Source organism: Eriocheir sinensis, chromosome 33, assembly GCF_024679095.1.
Source record: "Eriocheir sinensis breed Jianghai 21 chromosome 33, ASM2467909v1, whole genome shotgun sequence".
NCBI lineage: Eukaryota > Metazoa > Arthropoda > Malacostraca > Decapoda > Varunidae > Eriocheir > Eriocheir sinensis.
The window spans coordinates 8,473,746-8,500,611 of NC_066541.1; the positions used below are offsets into that span (position 1 = coordinate 8,473,746).

The 26,866-nt window shown below is 41.5% G+C and overlaps 3 protein-coding genes across 4 annotated transcripts; all 3 read right to left on the reverse strand.

The window, feature by feature from the left end:
• Positions 1 to 461: 461 nt before the first annotated feature.
• LOC127006682 (nascent polypeptide-associated complex subunit alpha-like) lies at positions 462 to 11,840 on the reverse strand. 2 transcript variants are annotated; one of them, XM_050876875.1, is made up of 4 exons: positions 11,776 to 11,840; positions 9,735 to 9,869; positions 8,314 to 8,565; positions 462 to 1,070 (listed from the first exon to the last, which is right to left on the reverse strand). In XM_050876875.1, the coding sequence occupies exons 2-4, from the start codon at positions 9,831 to 9,833 to the stop codon at positions 792 to 794; spliced, it is 630 nt and encodes a 209-aa protein (XP_050732832.1). In that variant the 5' UTR covers positions 9,834 to 9,869; positions 11,776 to 11,840; the 3' UTR covers positions 462 to 791. The 2 variants fall into 2 exon arrangements, with proteins under 2 accessions (XP_050732832.1, XP_050732831.1); XM_050876874.1 differs by lacking the exon at positions 11,776 to 11,840 and adding an exon at positions 9,984 to 10,002.
• Positions 11,841 to 12,297: 457 nt separating this feature from the next.
• Positions 12,298 to 18,005, reverse strand: LOC127006684 (ADP-ribosylation factor 2). Its single transcript, XM_050876879.1, has 5 exons — positions 17,826 to 18,005; positions 16,792 to 16,872; positions 13,961 to 14,142; positions 13,507 to 13,632; positions 12,298 to 12,617 (listed from the first exon to the last, which is right to left on the reverse strand). The coding sequence occupies exons 1-5, from the start codon at positions 17,890 to 17,892 to the stop codon at positions 12,531 to 12,533; spliced, it is 543 nt and encodes a 180-aa protein (XP_050732836.1). The 5' UTR covers positions 17,893 to 18,005; the 3' UTR covers positions 12,298 to 12,530.
• Positions 18,006 to 19,869: 1,864 nt separating this feature from the next.
• Positions 19,870 to 25,485, reverse strand: LOC127006685 (zinc finger protein 225-like). The gene is made up of 3 exons (XM_050876880.1): positions 25,312 to 25,485; positions 24,553 to 24,605; positions 19,870 to 24,339 (listed from the first exon to the last, which is right to left on the reverse strand). The coding sequence occupies exon 3, from the start codon at positions 24,199 to 24,201 to the stop codon at positions 20,671 to 20,673; it is 3,531 nt and encodes a 1,176-aa protein (XP_050732837.1). The 5' UTR covers positions 24,202 to 24,339; positions 24,553 to 24,605; positions 25,312 to 25,485; the 3' UTR covers positions 19,870 to 20,670.
• Between the last annotated feature and the right edge of the window lie 1,381 nt (positions 25,486 to 26,866).

Below are 26,866 nucleotides of genomic sequence, written 5' to 3' on the forward strand. Positions count from 1 at the left end.
ATTGTATAACCTAAACACTAAACTCCTCTAGGCAAAGTTAATCTGTATAAACTCTGTACACCCCTTGCCACACCAGTCTAGAAAATGCATTCCTCACCCCTCCATTCCTTTGATATGACTAGACCCCTCAGCATGCCATCCCTTGTTTAGCTTCTGCATCTTATAACTCTCCTGTCCCAACTGATTCTCAAGTGCTCCAACTATATTTCTCACTAACTCCATTTCAAATCCCATTATTCACTCACAGCTGAAATGTCAACAGTCGCCTCAAATAAATAGGAACCAAAGAACTAATTTATCAATCGGCCAACATTGCTAATAACTGTTATATAAATGAGATGGTGCATTCAGACATCTGAAAACCAGAGAGCCAACTGTCAGCTAACCAGTCACTTCACTATCCACAATTACTCACACAAATAGGTCAGGCACATCCAGAGAAGGCTGGGGGAAAGTGTGAATAATCCATAATAGTTTAATTGGTGGTGGAATACATACTATTATTAGGATGAGTGGACAGAGCTCCAAGTGCCGAGGAGGAAGAGGCACAGAGACCTACGTACATACATTATGAAGAGCCAAAATAAAAGGCCCTGCATGTCAGCCAATTTGTAATGTACAGAATATAGATCTATTTCCTTTTTTTTGTCAATTTTTAAGTTACAAAGCAAACACAAGTATCACACAAATCGTTTTAATATACCGTATATATAATAGTATCAATTAACTGTAACGGTAGTCAATTGGTTGTTCAAGTGTTCTGAGGGTCCGTTATGCGCCACACTGCCTCATCACATCGTTAGGTCCATGATAGCATTTACTATATCATTGCTGTTCTTCTTTAGTGCTCTTATGGCTTTAGCTCTCGAGACATTAGCCTGCGACACCACCAGTTCAATGTCCTTCTCCTCCAGGCCAGTCTCGTCCACCTCCTCATCATCCTCTTCCTCGTCCTCCTGTATAGCTGCCGGTATTGTGGTGTGGGCAGCAGTGTCGGCAGCTGGGTTGGTGGTGGGCTCCTTGAACTTTTCGGCAGCTGCCATCTGGGCCTGCTGGCTCATGTCCTCAATCTGTAGGTGGAAGGAAAGAGGGTCAGTTTGAGTCAGTAGGATACATGGGTGAGTTACATGTCTGAAGAAATGTATAAAGGCAATAAGAATAATATTGACATTGGTGATTACTTTGCTATCTTCCATGTCCATGTCTGATGTATATGACAATTGGGAGGCTAATGCCATTTCTCAAATCCTTCTTTACCCCCATCCTCACACCTTTTCCTATCATAACTCTGCAACACACCTGTTACAGTTACCTGTCTGCCCTTCACAGCTCCCACCCTCATCTCTCCCTTCATGATGCTTACACAGAACTGTCCCTTAGTACAGTAAACCCTCGATATAACAGACTAATCGGGGGGGTGCCTTAGTCCGTTAATGCCGAAAGTCCGTCATAAGCGGCGGAAAAAAAAGTAAAATAATACTGATGAACCAATCAACGTAGGTATATATATAAAAAACTTTATTGTGTATGTTGTCTGCACGTTGTCTGTATAGCCGCATAGCACAGTTGGCGATGGACTGCCAGGCACTAAGGCTGCCAGGTTGGCAGTGGGGTCCTGCAGGGGTGGTAAAATTTTACAAGTGCGCCAATCTCACACTGGCAAACAAAACTTTTTTTTTTTTTTTTTTTTGGTGGTTTTCGGGGTGTTACGAAATAATTTGTTAACTATTTGTGTCACAAATCATTAAATGATTGACTTTTTCATGCCTGTGTTACACCTGCCACAGCCCGCAGCTGCAGCCGCAAAATAACTCGCAGAGAGATGTTCAACTTGTTTAGTTTCTACATTTCACTCACTGCTCACAAAGATCACAAGTGGACCAACTAGAACAAAACCAGGCAAATTAATCTTTTTCCTGCCGTGTATTCCCACAGTGTGCATGTGTAATGGACAGCAGAGAGACTTATTTCTGCAAGAAGGTATTTCTCGCAATACCGGCCCGCGAATTGGACCATGCACGCCGCCTCCATGTCCTGTCCCATGCTGCATATTTCCACACCCCACATCGTGTGCCGAATAAATTTACTAACCAAACATTACTAAAGGGGAGAAGACGCCTAAAAAAATAATATTTTTTGACCCAGATGTCAATATTGAGTTATTAACATCATAATCACCCTTGAAATGTCTGGCATCTTCTGTGAAAACCGCAAGTTGATACCATCATTCCTTATATTTTTAAATCGCCTATGTTTACCATTATTTAAATGCCCTGCGCGCTCCAAGCCACATGTTACTGCTGTTGCTTATGGTTTTGATGATATTGAAGCTTTTTTGTTTTTTTGGGGTGGCATTTTTTTGTGCTTTTACCCTTTTAGCTATCATATGGCAACATCGAGAGAGCGAGAGTGTTGTAGGAGGAGAGTCACGGTTGTGACCATAGTGTCCCCTCTGACTCCTTGAGAGGTGGATGTCACGCGCTCAGCTCCCAAGCATCTTTCTCGTTTTGCGAAGCTGTTCCTGAATTTCAGAGGATTTGAAGCCATGGGTCGCCCATCTAAGCTCAGGAAAACGCACCTAGAAAAAGTTATGAAGATGACTAAGAGGAGGAGGAGCAGAAGGGAAGAGAGCGTAGCTTCGGGTGAGCAAGACTTATCTCCCGCCCCCCAGCCAGCCACCACCTCACGACCTGAGTCATCACCACTGCCTCATCCAGTACCCTCAACCTCCCAGCATTCACCTCCACCATCATAAGTGACTACCATAGCACCAGAAGTAACACGGACATTTTTGCGATGCCAGCTGTTCAATAAGGAGTTTCCTCCTCCTGACGAAGATGAAGAAAGACTTATACTTAGTTGCAAACAACTGGAAAGCCTTATTTCAACAGCATCCACAAAATGCTGGGAGAGAAAGACGCTTCAGCTGACTTGTAACTGTTTGACTCTGTTATAGTAGGATATCAATGTATTATTATTATTTAATATCACCACGAATTAGGCATACAATTGTCAATGGAAAAAACCCACGACAGATAGATCACGCCACCTTATAGGAATGTCGTCCGTCAGTGTTTACCGTCTCAGTTTTGTATACTTCGCACTCCGATGAAAGCGTGGAGGTCACCTTGACATACGTGACCAATTGTAACAATTATTTTCCAACCTGTAACTCGCCACTCCTTCACGAGAGTCCGACTGACACACAACGACAGTCGCTCTCGCTCCGTCGCTTCTTGTACATAAAGGCTACGAATATAATTCGCCTTAAGGAAGCTGAAGTCTTAATCAACACCCCTTTAAACGCCCCCCGACAAGCCCGTTACAACTCAACCGTCACTGTCACGTGTCCTCACCTGCAAGTGAGTAATATCCTCATTACAGAACAGGTACCATAATGCCTAAACACTAAAATAAACATTGAATTACCTTTAATTGCTGTTATTATCCCAATATATATGTACAATAATGCCACATAAAGCCTGTACATATGATGATATGCACTACTCAGAAGAAAATGGCTCGTATCTCAAAAGTAAGGTTTTTGACCTTTAGGGCAAAATCACGGTGTCAGGTTTTTAACTGACTGCAGACATAAAGGTATGTTTAGAAAGAGGAAAGAAAGGAGAATTTTTCTGAAAGTTCAGATTTTCGAAAAAATGTATGTAAATCTCAGTAAAAAAAAAAAAAAAAGCTAAAGTTTTGTCATCATGATTTTGTAGATTTTTTTCTTTTTTAATATGCAATCCAAAAATGAAAATCTAAATCAACAGAATTAGAGCTACATGTATCTGGATTATACAGACTGATTCACAAGACATTAAGAAGAAAAAACCCCGAGTAATTTTGATTAATGCTGACAACATTTATTGGCATTTACCGAGCACATTATAATTTATTTCACGTCACCTAATGATCGGATCTCAGTGATACTTGGACACTGTATAGTTAACCTACTAAGACATTTACATACCAAATTTCATATCGATCTGAAACAAATTAATGTCAGCCTCTAGGTGGAAGGCGTCTTCTTCCCTTAACCTAACCTACTTAACTAGGAGATTAGGCCCCCTCGACCCCCTTAATATATGTCAGTACCGACACTCACAAACACTTGGCTCTTTTCTATTACATTTATATCCTGGATTGATGCACAAGACTTTCTTGTGGTATAAATATGTTCTTCATTTGAATGGTGACCACGAAGAGGAAAATATTTCATCAGGTGGGCTGAAAAAGACTACAGTAACCGAAGAATGGGGCAGCAGATAAAGGGAGGAGGGTCAGGTGGCTAGCAGAAGCTACTGTAGTTACTGGAAGCGGGTGGTTCAAAAACTATTCTCGGTCGGCCCCTGTGGATTTCTGACCGTCTGACCTTGTCCGTTATATCCGAAATCCGTTATATTAAGGGTTTACTGTACTTACATTCAATCACTTTCTCCATTCTCTCTTCCCCCAACCAGATCTTACACTCTTGTCATCCTCTCTGCCCTAACTGTAGGGTTTTCCAAAAGCAAGACTGCTCTCTTGCCCTCTCAAATATCATTACTTTATGCTTGCTAACATTTACCAAATTATCTCCTCTTAACCCATTAGCAGCAACGGGCCAAATTTGTGGCTTTACCGTGTACCAGCGACAGGCCAAATTTGTGCCATGATAAAGACCCCCCAAAACATATGATGCATAAATTGATCACAAATACATTGATACATATTATGAAATGGTCTGCATGAGTGATGATTTTTTTACATTTTTCTCACTAAGAGGGACCTTTAAGAAACATGGTCCCCACAGCTACTGGGTTAACCCAGTAGCAGTGACGAGCCAAATTTGTGACTTTAGTGTGTACCAGCGACGGGCCAAATTTTTGCCATGATATAACCCCCCCCAATTAAATGATGCATTAACTGATCACAAATGCATTGATATACAGTAATCCCTTGTCTATTGTGGGGCTTTATAATCATACTATAATTCTTGTTTCGACTTTCGACATTTGCTTCGTAAATACGAACTTCACGCAGGAATTAGTTGGGCGAAGCGGAAGAATACTCAGAGAAAGGACAATATGAGTGTAGCTCACTTCTTTTATATCACAATTAGGTAAATACGGAAGGGGAAAGGGAGGAGAGGGACAAAGTGAGTCATGAAAAAAAAAAAATACCAATAGAGGATGTAAGGGAGAACAAGGAAAAGTAATGGAGGAAACAGGGAGAGATAAAGAGGATGAAAACAAGAAGGGTGTGGGGAAGGAGGGACAGTGGGGAGAGTCATGTCAGGTCCTGAGGGAGAGTCAGGTGAGGTCCTGAGGGAGTTAGGTAAGGGCTTTGGTCAAGACATGACCTGACTCTCACTTCTGCCCCTCCCTCCCTACACCCTTTCCATTTCACCTTTTGTGTATGTGTGTGTGTGTGTGTGTTTACCTAGTTGTAAACACACATACACACACACAGAAGGGGAAATGAGAAAGGAGTGACAGAAGGGACTCAGGTCAGGGCTTTGGTCAGGACATGATGTGACTCACTTCTGTCCCTCCCTCCACACACCCTTACCATTTCCCCTTCTGTGTGTGTGTGTGTGTGTGTGTGTGTGTGTGTGTGTGTGTGTGTGTTCATATCATCTAATGGGGAAGGAGAAAGGAAGTAAGTGATAGAGAGAGATAAGACTAAAGATAAGAGTGTGTGAGAAAGGAAGAAACAAGGGAAATGGGAGGGGAAGAGAGAGGTAGGGAGAGTCAGGTAATGGTGAGGAAAGAGGGGGAGAGAAAGGGTGTGAGTGGGAGGGAAAGAGATTAAAAGAGAGAGGTAGGGAGGTTCAGGTAAAGGTGAGGAAAGATGGGGAGAGAAAGAGTGTGAGTGGGAGGGAAAGAGATTAAGAGAGAGGTAGGGAGGGTCAGGTAAAGGTGAGGAAAGAGGGGGAGAAAAGGTGTGAGTGGGAGGGAATGAGATTAAAAGAGAGGTAGGGAGGGTCAGGTAAAGGTGAGGAAAGAGGGGGAGAGAAAGGGTGTGAGTGAGAGGGAAAGATATTAAGAGAGAAAAACTGGGAGGGAGGAGAAAGGAAAAGAAGAAAGAAATGAGAAGGAAGGACAAAAATACGGGGACGGAGAGGGAGAAGAAAGAGGGGAGGAGTGAACCAGGGAAAAGAATAACGGTGCAATAGGCCGTGACGGAAAAAAAAAAAAAAAAATAGGTGGGTGAGTAAGTGCTTATTTAGGTGTGTTCCTAATTACGCTGATTTATATCGTTTTCATTTTTTAGGCTAGAAAATGCTTATTTTACAGCAAAATCCCGCGATACGATACAATTTAAAAATCCGCGATACAGCAAGACCACGATAAGTGAACCGTGATATGGCGAGGGATTACTGTATATTATGAATTGGTTTGCGTGAGTGATGATTTTTCTCATTAATTCGCTTAGAGGGGCCTTTAACCCATAAACAGCTGTACGCCCCTCAGGCGGCTTCTTCGGAAACAACCTGTACGCCTCTTGGAAGCGCAGTTTTTTAATTGCTTCTATAAAATTGCTGAGCCTTGTACACCCTCAAATCTTTTTTACCTAGTTAGTATAGCATCTCATGTTACATTTTTCATCTTAGTCATGCAGATCTTGTCATTAGTTTGTTGTCTGTCAAGAGTGATAAAGACATTTGTATGGGAAGCCTACTGAGTCAATGAATTCACGATTCTACTCACTGTCTCTTCTCTGTTACATTGTAAATAAAGTTATAAACACAATAACATCAAGGTTCAGCCATAAAAAGAAGCAGAAGAGAAAAAACGGCAATTTGTTAGGAATTCAGAAGGGAGGCGTTCTGTATGTTGGTAAAACTGCCTCTCGCACAAAATAATAAGAACAATAGAACGTAAGGAGTCTGCAAGAGGCCGGTTGGCCTATACAAGGCAGCTGAGTCACACGTGCCGCTCAGCCCAGCTACCCACAGTCGCTCACCATCAGTCATGGGAGACAGTGCGATGAATGATGAATATATATATATATGTATGTATATATATATATATATATATATATATATATATATATATATATATATATATATTTATATATATATAGATATATATATATATATATATATATATATATATATATATATACACATACACAGTGTGTGTGTGTGTGTGTGTGTAGACACACACACACGCGCGCATATGCATGACATGAATTACCGCATCGCCAGTTGTGTTGCTGGCGTTGACAACACTGCTTGACAGAGGAGCTTCCATTCGCGCCAAAATACAACTTTGGAAAGCAATTATCCGGGGGGAAAAAAAAAATAAATAAATAAATAAATAAATAAATAAATAAATACTACACCTTTATTTTGCAAGTAGATGCAGTGTCATCCTCCAAAGACACTGGAATGCTATCTTTACCGATACTGTAATCGCAACTTTTTTTTTAATATTGCCGCACCACAAGCATAGCTCGCCACAGCCTAGTAGCAGTTTACGGGTTACGAAACATGACCCCCGCAGCTACCAGGTTAAACAGCAAAGATTTGTCTGAGTAAGCAATAGGGATGACCAGAGGAATAATTGAGTAAATAGATGTGATAACACAGATGAGATAAAGATGAATGACAAGTAAAAGTCCTTGATAACACATAGGAAATGGTTGAAGCATGACTGTTATGGAAGATGAGCGGGGAAAAATATTAAGGAATAAACATAATAAAGGTACCTAGCAAAATTTGTTATATATTAAACAGTATATATACACTTAAGTTATAGTCACTGATTGATGATTATTAGAGTGTTCATTCCCTGGCGCCGCATTACCAGCATTGTTGATAAATAGATAAGTTATCACCCAAAAAGGCCACATGCCATAAAAAGGTAATGAAGACCCTGGCTTACTTGATATAAGATAAGGAGTTGTTATGAAGAGATAAGGACTTCCAATCCCATCCTCTTATTTAACTGCATGTCACCCATGGGCTTGAGTAAATTGGCCAGAAATGTTAATAAGGAGAAAACATCCATGGTAAACTGTGAGATGAAGCATTAAATTGGACCCCAAAAAGTTTAGGAAAAAAAAAAAAAAAAAAAAAAAAAGGCAACAATGCTTGTAATGAGACATGATTGAAGAAAAATGATACATACAATACTAAATCGTGAAACTCAAATGCTACAAATATAGGTTAATCAGTAGACAAGATTACACATTACACAGAAATATGAATGGGTAAAGAAAACAGATGGACATCAACATCCATCACAAATGGATGAAAAGAAGAGATGACCTCAAACAGATTCCACACCTGGCAGCTCACCCCCAGCAACAGATTCCACTCACCTTGGCTTCTCCAAACACAATGTAGGTGTCGGAGGCGGGGTTTTTGAACACATCGGGCTTGTTTATGACAAAGAGGATGTTCTTGCTCTTCCTGATGGTGACACGGTTCACACCAGGCACCTGCTTGAGGCCCAGCTTGGACATAAGCTTACGCGCCTTCTTCTCTGACCGACTCTGCTTGACAGCCTTGGCTGACTCTGTGACCGTGGGAGCTGTGGCAGATCCGCCCTGCTCCAGCTCCGGAAGGGATTCCTGCAAACACAGCCAATTACAGTAAACGGAGGCAGTCAAAAGGTATAAAAACGCATAAATAGGTACGTGATCCAAACATATAAAGGTCACATTAATATTATACATAACATAAGTCCGATGTTAAAACACACTACAGGATGGCAAATTGAGCTTTTAATTATTTCTTAGATTTTCTCCTTGGTGTTTCTTCTGTATCCTATAATTATATTTCTCTTCATTTCCAAGAACATTTACATGTGGCTCATTACTGTATTGTCAGTCTTAACCCGGAAGCAGTGACGGGCCAAATTTGTGGCTTTGTCATGTAGCAGCGACGGGCCAAATTTGTGCCATGATATAATCCCCTCAAATTGATGATATATAATTTGATCACAAATACTTTGACATATATTATGAAATGGTTTATGTGAGGGGTGATTTTTTCTCATCTTTCTCGCTTGGAGGGACCATTAAGATACATGATCCCCTCTGCTACCGGGTTAATCTTCCATCAGTCCCAGAACAGTACTAAATCCTCTGCCCTAAGCCAGGACATCCAGGACACTGGACAAATGAGAGATCTAGATTACAACGGTAAGCCTTTCCCAGGTCTCCCCAGGTACACATTCATCAAGTGGGCTTTTTTTTCATTAGTGTTTCCTTTTTTTAGCCCTTGAGCTGTTTCCTCTGCTGTATAAAAAAAAAAAAAAAAAAATGGGGGGGGGGGGGGGGGGGTTGAGCAGCTGGGTAGGCTAATTGCCAACTGCAGCCCAGGGTGGCAAACAACCTAGACACACAGTCATAGCTAGGCAAGCTAACCACAACACCACAGATAAAGGTGAAGCTGATCTCACATGAACTGCAAAGAACTGCATGCCTGTGCACATGCATGCACCCACTAAAAAAAAAAAAAAAAAAAAAAAAAAAAAAAAACAGAACTGACCCTTAGCAATTAGGCAACACAAAATTTTCATCTACACAACGAGGCTTGATACCTTCACAAAATACACACACACACACACACACACACACTTATGTATGTAGTACTACTAACACATTAAAAGCATGATTTATGTTGCCTAAATTCCCTACATTGTAATTTCTTTAGTCAATTAAAATCATCATTCCCTTCATTACTATAATTACTATTATGTGCGTACACGTATGCACCAACCCACACCCACACTTACTTCTGAGGCATCTGAGTCAGAGCCTGAACCAGCTTCGGGATCCTCTGCCGCCTCGGCCGCTGGTGGGAAGGTCTTCTCGATCTCTGTCAACTCTGGCATGGTGGTGGTGGTGGTGGTGGTGGTTGGTGTTTGCACCTGTAGAGATGTAATTGATTTAATTGCACTGTTGGCAAACCTTCACCATGTAAAATAATGGCATAATGTGGAAGAAATTGACAGAAAACAGAAAATATGGTATTGAAATATCACCATGGGAACACGTTTTTTGAGTGACTGTCCCACCGTGATAGGAAGTAACTACTGTAGATTTGACGACGTATAAGGTCGAGTAAGATAACTTGGGGTGATAAACCTTATCAAATAAATACTACTGTCAATAAGTATTCAGAATAACACCCATTTCAAGATAGCAGAACAGACCACAACTGAACACCCACCCTGCCATGCTGGGTTCTCAGAGTAAAAGATCCTAACCTTAACAGTGTAACCTACTGCTGCTAAAATAGTAACCTAATGCAAGAAAGATAGTAACCTACTGTTGCCAAAATAGTAACCTATCGCCACTAATATAACCGGTATCGGTACTTAATTAGTTGCTAAAATCTAAGAACAAATAATATACAATGAAAATGGTTATCTAAGATGATTAGGACTTCAATATACCAGAAAAAATGCTGTCAAATACAGCAGTTGGGTGCTATTTTGGAGAAATACCCTACCGCCAAATGACTAAAAAAGTACAACCCCTATAGAGGAAGCTATTCCCATCAACAGCACTAAGCTTGGGTGATATGGGAGGACTGGGTGTATGGATATTTTAAGAACAATATAATAGGAGGCGGTTAAGCTAGATAAGGTTAAGTGAACCATAAAGATAAGAGCTCCATCATAGCCATTCATAGGAAGATTCAAAGAGGTATGTTGGATTAAATTGATGGCAGGTTTGCAAAAGAAATCCCCAGTCTTTATCCATATTACCTATAAAGTTATATAACCATTAATAGCACATTTCCAATAACCTGATAAAGCTATAATCTTCCAATCACAAACTCACTGAAATGTTAGCATTTCAGTCAATCAAAACATCTTAAGCTTCCTGTTATGAGGCCTATACATCACCTGAAGCCTCAGAAAACATTAAATAAAGGTATACTAAGGCTATGGTAGGCAATTAATGAAGTAAATATTGGCCACGTCGACTCGTGTACTATTTCGCCAAGCAGGAATGACTCACGCAACCTTACCACTACCTCGTGACTTTTCTTGAGTATATGAAATTGTGTTATATATAAAAAACGAACTATTTAGACTTGTATTCCTAAACTAACCCCTCCTTGTCTTCCCTAAACACGTGCTTGGGTTGTCTTCACTAGCTCAAGGATGCCAGAAATACTAAAAATTGAGCTTTCCTTGTATATATAACCTAGCCATTTACGAAGAAGACACTAATAAGACCCAAAATATTAAACTAACCCCGCTTTGTCTTCCCTAAACACGTGCTTGGGTTGTCTTCACTAGCTCAAGGATGCCAGAAATACTAAAAATTGAGCTTTCCTTGTATATATAACCACGCCATTTACAAAGAAGACACTAAAAAGACCCTAAATATTAAACTAACCCCTCCTTGTCTTCCCTAAACACGTGCTTGGGTTGTCTTCACTAGCTCGAGGGGCCGAAGGGAAAAAAATGTAAATTGATCTCCCGAAATGGCGCCAAGACAACAAATATAGACAAAACAATGGACTCAAATAGATAAGTTCAATCAGTGCTCACTATTTACACACCTACAAGCCATGGCGTTGAGGAAAATCAGGTTAATTATATATTTATCGCCGCCTCGCCGCTAAGGAAATATAACCCATTGTATCCGTCCCTTCCCATCACGGTTCTTCATCCCCGTTTATCTGGGTGATCTGAAGGCGGCCATGGCTCCTACCTGGCCTAAGGGATTACAGGTGAGCCAATTAACTACGTGGCGGAGGTATATAGGGCGGACATTGATAGTAAGGGAGAAAATAAGGAAAATAAGAACGGCACTCACGGTCTCGGCGCTGCTCCTCCCGGGAAAGGACTGAAGGCGATGGTGCTGCCCTCTGCCGCCCGCCGCTAGAGGTTAAAACAGCAAATAAACCACAAAAACACGTAATAAGAACACAGAAAAATCAATAACATACCCAAAGATGATTTGTAGTTTTTTTTCAGGGCTTATAACGCACCAGTCACCTTTATTATAACACTTCATCGTACCCTCGTTCGTGGTTGTTGCACACGGCAGGCCTGGGATCCCTTATTTGAGTTATTGGGTTATCAGTCCTTGTTTAGGTGGTTAGAAGAGAGAGAGAGAGAGAGAGAGAGAGAGAGAGAGAGAGAGAGAGAGAGAGAGAGAGAATCAGCATCTATTTTTACTATATGAAAACTTTCCCTAATGCATATCAAATTCCAGTTAACCCATAATTTTCTTCTTAAACTCCATTAAATGTCACAACTTACCTGCTTCTTGCCGCACCTTGATAATCCACAAATATTTACAAACACAATGGTATATCTAATATGAAACACAACAGTTGTCAAATATGTTTATTAGGAAGTTACAAACTATGAAAATCTGTCAATAAATCATAGCAACAAGGAATGTAGCCTATCCCAGCTGCTGGATTATTCAGAGTGGAATCTTCCCAAGACAAAAATATAAAGAAAACAATAAATATCTTCTGGTAAAAGTGCTCATAAATGTTATATCCATTCAAGCTCAACAGGGCCCCCCAGTTCCTTTCATTCTGTCTCTCCAGTGATTAATTACTTCTTGGAGAGCTCAGTCGATAGCCAGTCCAGCCCCTCGTACAGCCCCTGGCCCTGCACAGCGCACGTTGCCTGGATGTACCACTGCAAGGAAATAAAAATACTGGTAAGATGTGATTTTGGTAGAGGCTTCCCCATTGCACAAGAATATATAAAAAGAAAAGACTAAAATAAAATAAAAAGTATATGGATATGGTGGCTATTTACTTTTCTAGTTTTGTCTCTGATTAAAAATAAATTAAAAAGGTTTCACAAATTTCTCCCATTTCATATTTTCTTATCTATTTATTCTTAGTTTAAAAAAAAATTGTGTTGCCTCTGCTAAGGGATGTTTCATGTACTTTTCCTAGTCACCCCATCATACAGCTTTTGAACCAGTTATACATTATCTAACTAAAAAAAATATTATATTCAATGAAGACATGCAAACACACTTGAGGAGGAATTTACATAACTGCACACCTGACATTAAACACATAGCTTATGACACACTTGTGAGACCAACACTGGAATACTGCTCCACGGTGTGGGATCCTCACACACAAAGAAACATTGATAGGTTAGAACAAATCAACACCAAGGCGGCTAGGTTCATTACAAACAATTACACTCGAACGCCTGGAATCACAACACGGATCAAACAACAGATAAACATGGAACCTCTTCACGTACGCAGACAAGCACACAGACTTACACTTATGTACAAGATCACAAACACTCACATTGACATTGATCCACATACATACTAAAAACAACGCAAACAGCCAACGTACTCATAACACACACATCCATAAATACCAAACATATCACACTAACACCCGTCCCCCCAACAGCCAACACAAATATGCGTGTTATGCACCTATGCGGGTGCCCTGCGCATTATTCGTCCAGATTCAGATCCAGAAACCATGTCATTATTATTCTATTGCTGACCACACAATCTTCCTTTCCTCACCCCACACATACCACTCACCCTTCGGTTCCTTAGCTGATTCAGTCCGAGGCGGTCAGTGAGTTCAGCGGCTGTCATTGCGTTGGGAAGGTCCTGCTTGTTGGCAAAGACCAGCAGAACAGCATCTCGCAGCTCATCCTCGTGCAGCTGCAAACAGAGACAAACACTTCAGCACAACCCACTGCAGGATAAGTTAACAATGTACTACCCACATATACAGGACACTGCTCTGGGACTTCCATTTGGCTAGTCAAAATACTAAGAAAGGGTTTCAATTAATACAGAAAACTGGTAAAAACTATATACATACAATGGACAGTGACTAGGAATACATATCAACATTTGTCAAGTATGCAGAGCCCACATTGCGTTAAGCTTTCATGCTTTGACATTTGGTTACAAGAATACAGCACTCTAGAAACTGCCCATGTTGTAGTACAGAAACTAATCTCTGTAATGCTGAACTGGCCCATACCATTTTTGCAAGTTCTTCACTGGCCTCAGTGATTCTTTCTTTGTCATTACTGTCAACCACAAAGATGAGTCCTTGAGTATTTTGAAAGTAGTGTCTCCATAACGGACGGATTTTGTCCTGTCCACCGACGTCCCACACCGTGAAGCTGATATTTTTATACTCCACTGTTTCTACGTTGAACCCTGGCAAGAGAAATGAACACTGAGTGATCTGTGGAAGAAGGATAATTTTTTTTCCTAAAGAGACATGGACGTGGAATGTAGCAGAGCAATCAGGAATATGCGTATTGGAAATGAACTGTCAGGATGGACTGGAAAAGTAATGAAAATATATGAGATTTGGTATGGGTGCAACACCAACATGAGTGGCTGAATGAGTGAAACGTAGTGCTCTGAGGTTTGGACACGTGATGCAAATTAATAACGACAACTTTGGGAAAAGGGCATAAGAGGGCAGCATTATGGGAAAGTGTCAGGAGGCCAACAGTAAAATAGATCAGAAGAGTGGACGAGTATTAGAGAGAAAGAGCTGGTAGGTGAGAGACAGTGTGTGTTGTAAGGGAGAAAGAACAAGGAAAGCTGGGAACGTTGTGTTGTGGCCCCCCTTTGAGAAAAATTGCCAAGGGAACAGGGCATCAGAGATGTAGATACTGACAAGACTGCTGTTCAAATGGTGCCCCACTGATAAAAGCTACTGTACTTATTTGTATTTGCATGTACATCTGTGTAACCTAAAAAGTACACTGCAGCTGCTTTTGAATCTTTTCCTCCTCTTATTATTGTAAACACTGGTGCTACAGCGGCAAAATGTGAGAAATAAGCTAAGAATCTCACAAAATTGAAGGGGCACAACTATGCTGTGTTGTTTAAGCAACCCAAGAGAGCATGTGCTTGAAAGTACTCTACACAATGACACTTGTAGCTGCTCAGTAAAGTAGTATGAGTCATGGGAATTTTGAGCTATCTCTCGCAAATTTCCCCTGACTAAAGGAGGTGCCAGACCATCAGTTGCTTTTAAGCTGGTGGTACACCAATCCATGGCTAACGAAATGCACTCAAGTTGATGGATATTTTTGTAGTTATAATCAGATCAAGTCTGTGTGTCCCTCAGGGCAGTTCTCAGTTCACTTTTTTTAATTTATATACTAGTGACATGGCATTTCTTTTACTTTAATGGCCTGTGTCACTGAGTCAATACTTCTTTATTCTGCCTTATTTATGATCCTCAAAGTAGGTCTCTTGTGGCCACACAAATGATTGTGGATCTTGATTTATTTTCTCTTGGTGTCAGCATTGGGGCATGAAATAAAATCCTGTTAAGACTAGTAGTGTCATTTTTAGCCACTCAAGGATTGCCGATCCACTGCATCCTGTTTTCTTAATTGACAATCAAATAATCCTCTCTTGTAACTCCTTAAAATTATCTGAGGTAACATTAGATTTCAAGCTGACCTTTGAGAATCACATTAGGAAAACTGCTTCTCTTACTTCCCAAAAGGCTGGTCTGTTAAGGAAAAGCAAAGCTATTTTTACTGATGATAATATTGTTATACATTTTTTTTTCCTTCACTTATTTTGTCATTTTTAGAGTACTGTGGTCCAGTTTGGTTGTTGGCAGGTACATCTTATCTCAAAATTTTAGATCATTCTTTTAACTTAATAGTTTCTACTACCCAACATCAACATGCAACTGTCATCCTCAAATGATTGGAACTTCATTTTTCAAGATTATTAAAAATAATCAACATCCTCTTCATGAGGCATTACTGGTTCAATTTCAGCCTGTTTGCCATGTATACATCATAGCTTGCAATTGAATAAGCATGCTCTTCAACCAATTTTCCCTTTCCTTTATCTCCAATTTTATTAAAATATGGAATTTTAAATCAAAAGTCAACACCCACCTGCTAACTCACTGGGCATTGTTTTTTTCCCCCCCTTTTTTTCTTCTTACTTTGGCATTTTTATTTTTTGTAGCCATGTCTGGTCATCGAGGGTATTCTGCTTGGGTCTATGGGCCATATTATAAGTTGAATCCGAGAAGTTCCAGGTCCCATCAGTTTGGTCTAGGGGCCGTATTACAAGTCGAATCCGAAAAGTTTTGGGTCCTTACAGAGTTATTCATCCTGAACCCTGTAGGGACCCAAAACTTCTTGGATTGGACTTGTAATACGACCCCTAGACCGACCTTTGTAAGGACCCGAAACTTCTCGGATTTGACTTGCAATACAGCCCTATATCAATTTTTATTTTCCCTTGATGCCCTATCAGGGATCTCAGTAATAATAATAATAATAATAATAATAATAATAATAATAATAGTAATAATAATAATAATAATAATAAAGTCAGATGGCTAAACTAATAAAACTAATGTACTAAAATAAAAAGCATGCAATTGAAAAGACAAAAACAATATAAATATGGAAAGAAAGACAGGTATAGGAAAAATTAATGTCCTATTAACATGTTTCTATTAAGACTGAAGTCAGGGAAGGTGGTGATCAGAGGGAGCAAGTCACAGGGTAGTCACACAGTATGAGGCAACACACAGCACACACCATGCTACAGTTCTTAACTTTATGTATCATGGTGAAGTGGCTGGCAAAGGATAAACATATTACATATAAAGAATTTTTCTACATAACTTATTGCAAAAATTGTCAATTCAGTCCAAATATCAACCCTTGAAGGAGACTATGATGAAAATATAACCTAAATGCAATAAACTTTGAAACCTGGTTGAAATATAAACCATATACTTTGCATAGCTATAATAATTTCAAGTTTTATAAGTAGTATTTTCATAGTTATATAACAGTCTTCACTTACCAATTGTTGGGATGGTGGTGACGATCTCTCCTAACTTTAGTTTGTATAGAATTGTGGTCTTGCCTGCAGCATCCAAGCCAACTGGAAAATAATAAGGCACTGTTAGGTAGCGTATTGATTATGGTGCATCCAAAGAAGACTAAAGCTTAGTACTTAGCAGACCAGAGCAGTCTATTTCAGCAGACTGTAATTTTTACATGGAAATAGTTGTCACAGGGAAATTATTAAGAAAGAGTCAAAGTGAATTTGACAGTAACTTTCAACTTCACAATTGATGTTACTTTTCATGCTGGCAATGGGCTACTATTGCTAGAAACTACGTTAAAATTTTGCGGTGGTAGGTTACTAATTTAGCTCATATAGGTAAATATTTGCTAGGTTAATGCGAGATTGTCAGTTCATAAATAGATACAGGAGTCGAGATGGCTGATCTAGGGTCAAGATGACCTTTTTATTAGTCGTCACAACACCACACAGTTTTGTGATAAATATGCTCTAGCATATTTATCACTTTTGTAACTGATATCCCATGAGAAACTATGCTCATATAAAGCTTACCTTACCCAAAAATGAAATCTCAAATACTAATCAGGTCTGGCAAACAATCCCCTTTTATTAATTTAATACATAATAAGATGAAACTTCTCAAAGACCTGGATAAATCCCCTCAGTTCAGCTTAAGATAGTGCACATGATGGGCGTGATAGCCAGGGCCAGGCAGGAGCATGGGGGAGGGAGGGCCTGCCACAGGTAGCCCCGGCCGAGCACCGCTGGGGCTGCTGTGGGAGGACCACTGGCGCCAGTGACTCATCTTTCTGCTCGTTGGCAAGTCGATATCTGATAAAACAATACTCAAGTCGGAGACTCTGACGGAAGAACGCCAGCACGGAGTGAAGGCCAATAAAGTGGCTGCGGCCTTCAACTACTGCTACGCACGGTATGTAGACGTGGAAAAGAAGACCACTAAAGGCCATCTCACAGCCTCCCTCGGGGGCACATATCCACACTTCTCTGAGGCCCCCACGGCGGCTTACCCATTAGTATCCTCATTTGCTTCTTCCCAAACAGGCGGGAGAATACTGTTGACAAAGTCAGGCCCATTTCGGAGTGTCCAGAGGCTCCACTACAAGGAAGGTGTGTGCCACGTCTGGGCGGCTTGACGTTTCTGCCGGGGATTGTGGGTAGCCAGGCCAGGCCAGGCGTCCCTGTAAACACTGCTCGGCTCCCTGCACCTACACACGACACATCTAGACAATATACTCTCCAGTCTTAATGAATGAATAACAACCTTTTTTCACTTATTTCAGAGTAATTAAATTCAACAATGTCTACTACCAGTAAAGAAGCACCCCCCCCTGTCTGTACGGCCGCACGTTGCCATGCAGCAGGTGACATGTTCGTCATGCACACCGATGACCAGCAGCACGTACACTTAGAGAATGCTGCATGATTAAAAGTATCGCAAGATTCAACAGAAAATGTACGTATTGCTACAGGAGGGTATTACACTGTTAAACTTTCTTATACTTAATTTAATACATTGTCGTTGTGTATTTTTGCAACAATAAACTATCAATCATTTCGAGTCTTCGATTATTTTAAACTTTACGCAGTCGCGGGTTGTTAGTCATTTACGTAATTGACTTTCCTCTCTCCTCAAGCCTAAAATTCCACGTGTTGTTACTCGCGTACTGATATTTGCCAAATTATCCTTCTAGCCACCTCTGAAGGCAAAAGTTACAGCACTTATATTAAAAGTTGTATAATCAATCAATGGTATAGTCCATCGACTCTAACTTGAGCCCTGTGGCTTTGCCCGGGTAACCCCTACCCCCCATTGGTTACACATCTAGCGATGACCTGCGTATGGCGATGTCTCACTGTTAGACTGTACGATATTTATTTATGAAATATAAATATATTCATAATACGACTGCATGGTGTTGTAAAGGGCTTGGGATTTGAGGGAAAGACAACGACTCTGTAAACCTTCTATTTCACTTGGCAACGTGGCTCATGCGATGGTGCCGAACCATTCACGCTTAATTTCGCCACCATGGAAGACTCACTAAGTCTCACTCTCGCGTCCTGCATAGCCAAGCAAAATATATCATATATAACGTAAATAAGAGAGAGAGAGGGGTGGGTGGGGTAGAGAGCTCCTCTGAGGAGAGTGATGGGGTGATGTGGCATATGCGCGGCTCAGGGGAACCGTGCCTAAAGGCTCAAGTTAAATTCGATAGACTAGAGTGTGGATGGTACCCATACCTTCATCCTGGTGGCCCGGATATGTTTCACTTGCCATGTCCCAGGCTAGTGAGTTCTTATCAATAATATAGCTATAAATCTTCCTGCGAAGTTAGCATGATCTACTCCTTGGTTCACCTCCACAGGCCAACGAACGATTTTCACTGAGGCTCTGCGCAACCAGGTATGCTCTCAACTTTAACTTTTTGCTTTGCAATACAATCCAAACTCCTGGCAAAAATGCAGCTCTGCTACTGGGCGCGGGTTGTTCAAGTAGACTTGAGGCAGAATCCATGGTTCAGCCCCTCTGTGAGGCATATTATATAGTTCATACCTATCAACATAATGACATCACTTACCTCCCCACATATTCCTATCAAACACACACACACACACACACACAACAACAACACCAACAAAAAAAAAATATATATATATATTATATATATATATATATATATATATATATATATATATATATATATATATATATATATATATATATATCTAAATCTCTCTCTCTCTCTATATATATATATATATATATATATATATATATATATATATATATATATATATATATATATATATATATATATATATATATATATATATATATATGATCATCTGTGTACCAGTGTTAAAGCTAAGTGAAATATGTACAAGTATGCAAATGCTCTATGTGGGGTAGCCTAACTTATTTTTACTCCTCTGGTTTATAAATTATATAAAAAAGCAAAGAATACGTATATTAAATTGGAAGCATTAATTTCTAGAAAGCTCGTGCATACTAAATTTAAGATGTTTCAAGTACAGTATATGTATATACAATGTTATTGAAAATTTTATTGATATTCTTGTACAGCTATGATAAAGCACTGCAAAATTTATCAATTTTTTTCAAAAATGATTTACAATTCTGGTCATGGTCATTAATGAACACATTAGAAGAAAACCAAGTAATGCCCAGCAAAACATCGACTGACCTCGTATCTCATCTGACTAGGTAGAAATTGTTCATCATTAATTCGCAATTGAAGACAATTAACAAAAAAAATATTGTCCATGTAGTATAAAAATCTACATAATATAAAGTCTGAAATATATAAAGTCTACATATCTAAATAATTTTAGAAATGTACAATGGTAAAACAAAATATATATGTATATATATAAATGTTTGTATATAACACTACTGGCTATCACAAACACATACACCACAGCTTCTGTTCCTAGGCTCTGCCTACCCAGCACAGCTAAACTACCAAGCTGTAAAAACAAGTCAACCCTTTCTGCATAAGGTCATTGCTATTCATCACATCACAAGAATAAATTCTACTTTTATAAAAAAATTACCCCTTCTGCAATTAACATCTATAGTATAATTTTCTCTGACAATAAAAAATGAGATCCATAAATTAGTCACTATAGCAGCATATACATAGTAAAACATACTCTGCATCTAACCATCACTGTTGCCAATCACTTGTACATGGCCTAAACTACAATATGCAAGAATATCCCTCACTTCCCTGGCATTTTTCATTTGTGAAACCTGTTCCATACACCTTACATACTTTTGAGAATTTTCAGGGCCTGTAATATGTAATTTTAACATTAAGTATAATTTCCTTATTGCACAACTCCTTCCTTATTCTTGGCTGAGAGTCCATCTGAGCCTCCTTCAGGTACCTCCTCCACCACCATGTCTCCCTCTTCCTCATCATATTGTGGCTCCTCTTCCTCTCCCTCCAGCTTTATTTCCACCATGGGATTGATAGGGATGTATGGAGTTTCCTCTTCTTCCCCTTCATCATCCTTGTTAGAGGGATCGGCTAGTTCCTCCTTGATGAAGAGTTGATCCTCCTCTGATGCCAAAACAAACTGTTCGTAGAGTTCATCAATGGTGACGGACATGCGAGGGGTACGGGCTGCTCGTCGCGGCGGCCCGGTGCGGGAGCCTCGGAACCCTCCTGTGGTCCTACCTCTACTACCACCCCTGCCTCTGCCCCTCCCACGTCCCCTCTTGTTCCTCCTCCTCCTGATGGTTGCTGCTCCCTCCCCAATCAGGTGTTTCTTTTTGTGCCTCCAGAAGTTGGCCCCATCCCTAAAAGCTTCCCCACACTCTTCACACTTGTATGGACATTCCCCCGTGTGTATCCTCCTGTGTGTGGAGAGGTGGGTCTTCTGTGTGAAGCATGCCTGGCACTCATCACACTTGAAGGGCCTTTCGCCGGAGTGTTTCCTGAGGTGCATGGTCAGGTAGCTCTTGAGTATGAAGGCTGCCTCACACTGGTCACATTTGTAGGGCCTCTCCCCAGTGTGTTTCCTGCGGTGGGTGGTGAGGTTTGAACTGTACAGGAAGGAAGCACCACACTCAGCACACACGAATGGTCGCTCCCCAGTGTGCTTCCTCATGTGCACTGTCAGACTAGAGGGATGAGTGAACACCATCTCGCAGTCAGTGCATTTGTATAATGAATCCCCTGAAGCTTGGGCAAGAGCCTCTATTTTGATGGCATTTGTCCCAGCATGCTTGGTTTTGTGTGCTAAGAGGTAGTCTTTCTTTGTAAACGAGGCATTGCATTCATCACACATGTGAGGCTTTATGCCAGCATGAGATCTCTTGTGCAGGTTAAGATGAGATTTCTGAGTGAATGCAGCGCCACAGGAATCACAGGAAAAGGGACGTTCACCCGTGTGAGTTCGTTTGTGAACCGTCAAGCTGTTGCTGTGCCGAAAAGCTGCCTTACACTGCTCACACTTGAACGGCTTGTCCCCGGTGTGAATACGCATATGGGCCTTCATGGCAGACTTTTGGGTGAAAGCAAAGTCACACTGCTCACACTTGAATGGCCGCTCCCCACTATGAGTGCGGAGATGGAACCTGAGGGCAGTGCGAGTCTTGAACGCTGATTCACAAGAGTCACAGTTAAATGGACGCTCACCTGTGTGGGTACGCATGTGTTCCTCGAGGTATGACCCTCTGACAAAGGATGACCCACACACGTCACATACAAATGGTTTTTCTCCAGTGTGGCTCCGACGATGAAAATAATAAGCTGACTTTCTTTTGAACTTCATCTGGCAAAACTCACACTGCATAATTTCAATTCCATCTTCAATGAACTTATGTGGTCTAGGTTTGGTGTTTTCAATATTCAACACAGTGTTTGCATCACTGTGTTTCTTCATATGTTTTTCCAGCCTTTGGGGGTCTTGAAAGCCCAGACCACAGTTCTCACACTTATGTTCTCCCTCCCTGTGTATCTGCTGATGTCTGATGAAGGTGGCCTTGTAGGCAAAGGACAGCCCACACTCCCTACAGTTGTAAGGCCGCTCCCCAGTGTGAGTCCTGGTGTGTCGGGATAATCCATCGCTCGCAGCAAACGTGGCATCACATTCAGTACACTTGAAGGGTCGCTCTCCTGTGTGCCTCCTCCTGTGTCGCTGCAGATGCTCACTTCTGAAGAATGCTCTATCGCAGAACTCACACTTGAATGGTCTCTGTCCACTGTGCACCAGCTTGTGAGACTGATATGATGCACAGTAGGAAAATGTTTTGCCACACTCCTCACACTCATATGGCCGCTCACCTGTGTGGATCCGTTTGTGCACCTTCAGGTTGCCTTTTGTGGTGAATGTTGCCTCACATTCGTCGCACTGAAAGGGTTTTGGTGGTTCTTCCCCTGTGGTGCTTGATGCTTCATTTGTTATGTCAGAAAACTCCAAATAGGAGTCTGAGAATTCAGATGATGCTTCAGAGTCAAAATCCTCTTCCATTTCAAACTGTGGTGGCCCAACATTGCCATTAGTGTTTGGAACAGTGCCTCCATTACCCATCTTCTCTCCAAAACCATTACTTATTGGGTCATGGATGCATGATGATTCATTTTTATTTTGATGCTCACAGTCTGCTCTCTCCTGAAAGCTGCTTTGTTCACTGAGACCATGGGAAATAAGTCCCAGAGGGGTATCTGAGGTATTCACTGGCGGGTACTGCAAGTTTCCTTCATAATTTGTATTTTGTGCAGGAACACCAACTTGTCCAGGGTCAGTTTCAGGATGACTATTATTTCCATAAACCAGTCCTGCCTCACACATTTGTTGTTTGGGATCCTGGCTGGAAGCTTTGGCAGAAAGATCTTCACCCATTACTAGAGACTTGTCAAGTTCTAAACTACTACTATGATCATAGTAATGTTGATTCATCATTGACTTTAATGGGTCATGTGCATTATTAGATGGAAGCCTATTTTCATTTGTACTAACTTGTGAGGTATTAAAGAGAGACCTGCTGTCAGCCTCAGGTCTGGCTTCATTCAGTGGAGGCCTCGGGTCCCCTGAAGGAAGCTGTAGCTCCTCTGGCGGCTGTGGGACTCCTCCAACCCTATGGCTGTTGCAGCTCCTCATATCTCCCAGGTACTTGTAGTTGTCAGTGTCTCTGGCCATCAGCTGAGCCTCATCTTTGTGCTGCATGTTGTCGGCCTGCCTGCTACTCTCCGGCTCAGCAACTCTCTCTTCACTCACTGATGGCCGCATATCCCCAAGGAGGCGGGCATCTAGTGGCTGTGTTCGAAGGTCTGTGGGCTGGACAGAGTAATCAGATATGTGCCGGTAGTCAGAGGCAGACCGTGAGTGGCTGCTCAAGGGCCGTAGATCACACGGATAACGCTGCTCAGAGGCCACAGGTCGCATGTCCAGTGGGTAGAAACGACCATCCCCGATATTCCTTGAGTCCCCCTGGACACTGCGGAGATCCTCAGCCGTGTGTTGTACCTCAATGGGGTGCCGCTCTAGGTCAGCCTGGTGAGGGTGCCTCGACTCCCCAACAGATAGCCTTCCATCCGCCATCATCTGCTCCCTCATGGCAGCCACTGGAGGACGGATGCTGTGGACTGCGGTGCTGTATGGTGACAGGTTGATTTGGGAAGCCATGAGGCTCTGTGATGCCTGTGCTAGGTGATGGGCTGAGGATGATGATATGCTGTGCGATGAGGTGGGGATGTTTGAGTGTGCAGATGAAGGGTGAGGGTAGGGGTAAGGGTAGTGATAAGGGTACTGTCCATAATGATAGTTGTAAGGGTAAAGGTGACCTCTGTTTTCCATACTGTGATCAAAGGAAAACAGAGAGTGCATAATCTCCTGAGGCATTTGATCCATCTTGGTTGTGTTTGGTCTAAAATGCTGGGAGCTTGTATTGGTGCAGTCTCATGCCACACCACCTTATTCACCAAGTCTCCAGCTGATGCTGCTCATCCCGGCTACCCACGTTTTCTCTCAACATCATGTACCACATGGCTGGATGGGGAAAAGGTCACAAAATTAAAACATTTCAGTATATTCTAATATTTTTATTATCATTAATGATAAAAAGTTTTAAATGTTATTTTTGAGAATGTTCATTATTTCTCAAGTTAGCCATATTATGCATTCATCTTTACAGGTAGCTGTCTTCACCACATTATAACAGACATAATTCAACAAATTACCAAAGACCTATCTAATACCTACCTTGGGATCTGTGAGGGCCAAATTGGCACTGGTTTATTCTGAGCTTTGTTCAGCTGAAAATAGAAAAGGCACAATAGATTACAAACAATACAATGAACTACTATCTCTAAGCAGTTACAGGATGAGTTTGACATAATGATGGATAGTAATAAATTACTGACAAACATAATAATCATTGGTACATGTATCTGTGTACTCCTGCCTAAGTGAGGGAATATGATGCTTTTCTTCTAGTTCCCAAGCCCTGGTGCTACCACCCAGGACCGAGGTTACCTGGTGCACAGGTGTAATGGTACAATACGGAATCACTGATATCGCGCGACGCTCGTTTGCCATATAATATACAAACATTCACAACAGTAATTCATCCCTTATACTGATCCCCTGCCCCTCGCGGCTCGACACCCCCGTGCGCGGCGGGACATGACGGGCATCAAGTCGGGGCAGCGGCGGCCGCCCGCCACCGTCACTACCCCCGTCACGGCCACACACAGTTTTGGGCGTCCCGTGCCCGCCCCCCTGCATGACAGCTCCTGACATCCCCGGGCCCCGCCCCCCCCGGCCCCGTGCCCCGCCCCGCGCGTCGCCCCGCACACAACATTCTCACGACAAACCAAAAAGATGGATATGCAGCCGCGCGATATTGATTCCGTCCGTTTGCAGCGGGGAAGAATAATTACAAAATGGCCGTTTGACATCTCAGCCTCCCTTAATACCTCTCAGTGAGCACACAGCACAGCTTGGCGAGGCGTGACCTACCTACGGGCGGGGAGGCGGCGGCCTCGGGGTCTGCGGAGGCTGGCGGCGGCATCCCCGGGCAGGAGACTCTCGTGTCAACAGCGGCCCAGCCTCCCTCCACCATGGCTGCCGCCAGGCCTGCCAACCTGCCGCCGCGCCAACCCGCCAACATTTATATTTTTGTTTCCTATATTTCAACGCTTGCTTCCCTCTGATTTACCCGTACTGTGCCGTCATGATCCAAACTTACTGTTATTTTCACAGTCAATGGCGCAGTCTGCCAGGAATATCAATGTCCATGTCCCTCACCTCAGTTACCTGATCCCACTCAGGTAGAATTGCAATTATTTCGATTGCAATTTGAAATCAGGGCAGAATATTAAAAGGATGGTGACCTTGTTGAGTTGGAGAATCCCAGACTATTTGACCTGCCTCATGTTGTTGTTCTTGGAATTTTTTTCTGGTTGTGAACTCACCCTATGATTTCTGCTGGCATTTTAGTTGCATAATAATTTCTTCATCCACCATATATTGCCTATATTCTAGAGCCTTGCATTACATTGGTGAGGTGAGAGGTGTAATACTAGTCCTGACTGAATGTATGTTTTTATAATAAAATCTTTTCAGATCAATTATGAGCAACTCAAGATGTCATTGAAGTCCATTACAAACCTTCAGGTGGGTAAATGTGGCTCTTCTTGTCATGTTATTCTTTTAAACTCAATGCAGTGACTGTGTGTACTTCCTCTGTGCCACCTAAGGCATGAGTTCTTCACTGGAAAGCCAAAAATGAAATTGACCTATTATATGACACACCCTGTAGTCTTTTCACATTACCTGCTCTATCTTGCTCCAGACCAGCATTGAGTTCCCTCAAACTTATCCATCACCTTCAGCCATTTCAGCATTACAGGATGAGAGTCACACAGCTGTAGCATATGCCCCCAACTTTACCTTTTCCTACCTCTCTTTGCCACCATGTAAGATTATTTCCCTAACATGAAGGATGCCTATAAGAGACATAACATTCTTTGGAAGACACTTTTATTCTTAGCACATGGCAAGTATTTAAAAAGCTGACTCAGTCTTAATACAGCACATACACATACTGAGAGCATTGAATTCAAGAGACTTAGCTCAATGTCGTGGAAGTGGTCAGAAGGAACTGAATAAATAAAATATGTCATGTGTAATTCCACCTGTCTTAAATTATACTTCACACTCTCACTCCTGACTGGAATGAGTGTGAAGACTGGCAATAATGGAAAAGTGTTCAGCAGGAGCCGGTCCTGATGCATACATTGAACATAGGATGACTAGCAAGACAGACCCTCTGAGCATCTTCTGGGGGCTCCTTCAGCCTGCATACATAATATGATGAGACCAGTTCTTTAGTGGAGCCCAAGTATGTATAACAGAAATAATACAGAAGAAATTAGATACATATGTACACGTTTAGGCAAATATACAAATATTTCACAGTAATTTACAGAGCAAAATATAAATTTCAACATTAACTACCAAAAATAGTAAGTCATGACTAGGTAACTTCTACAACTATTTATTATCAATTGAA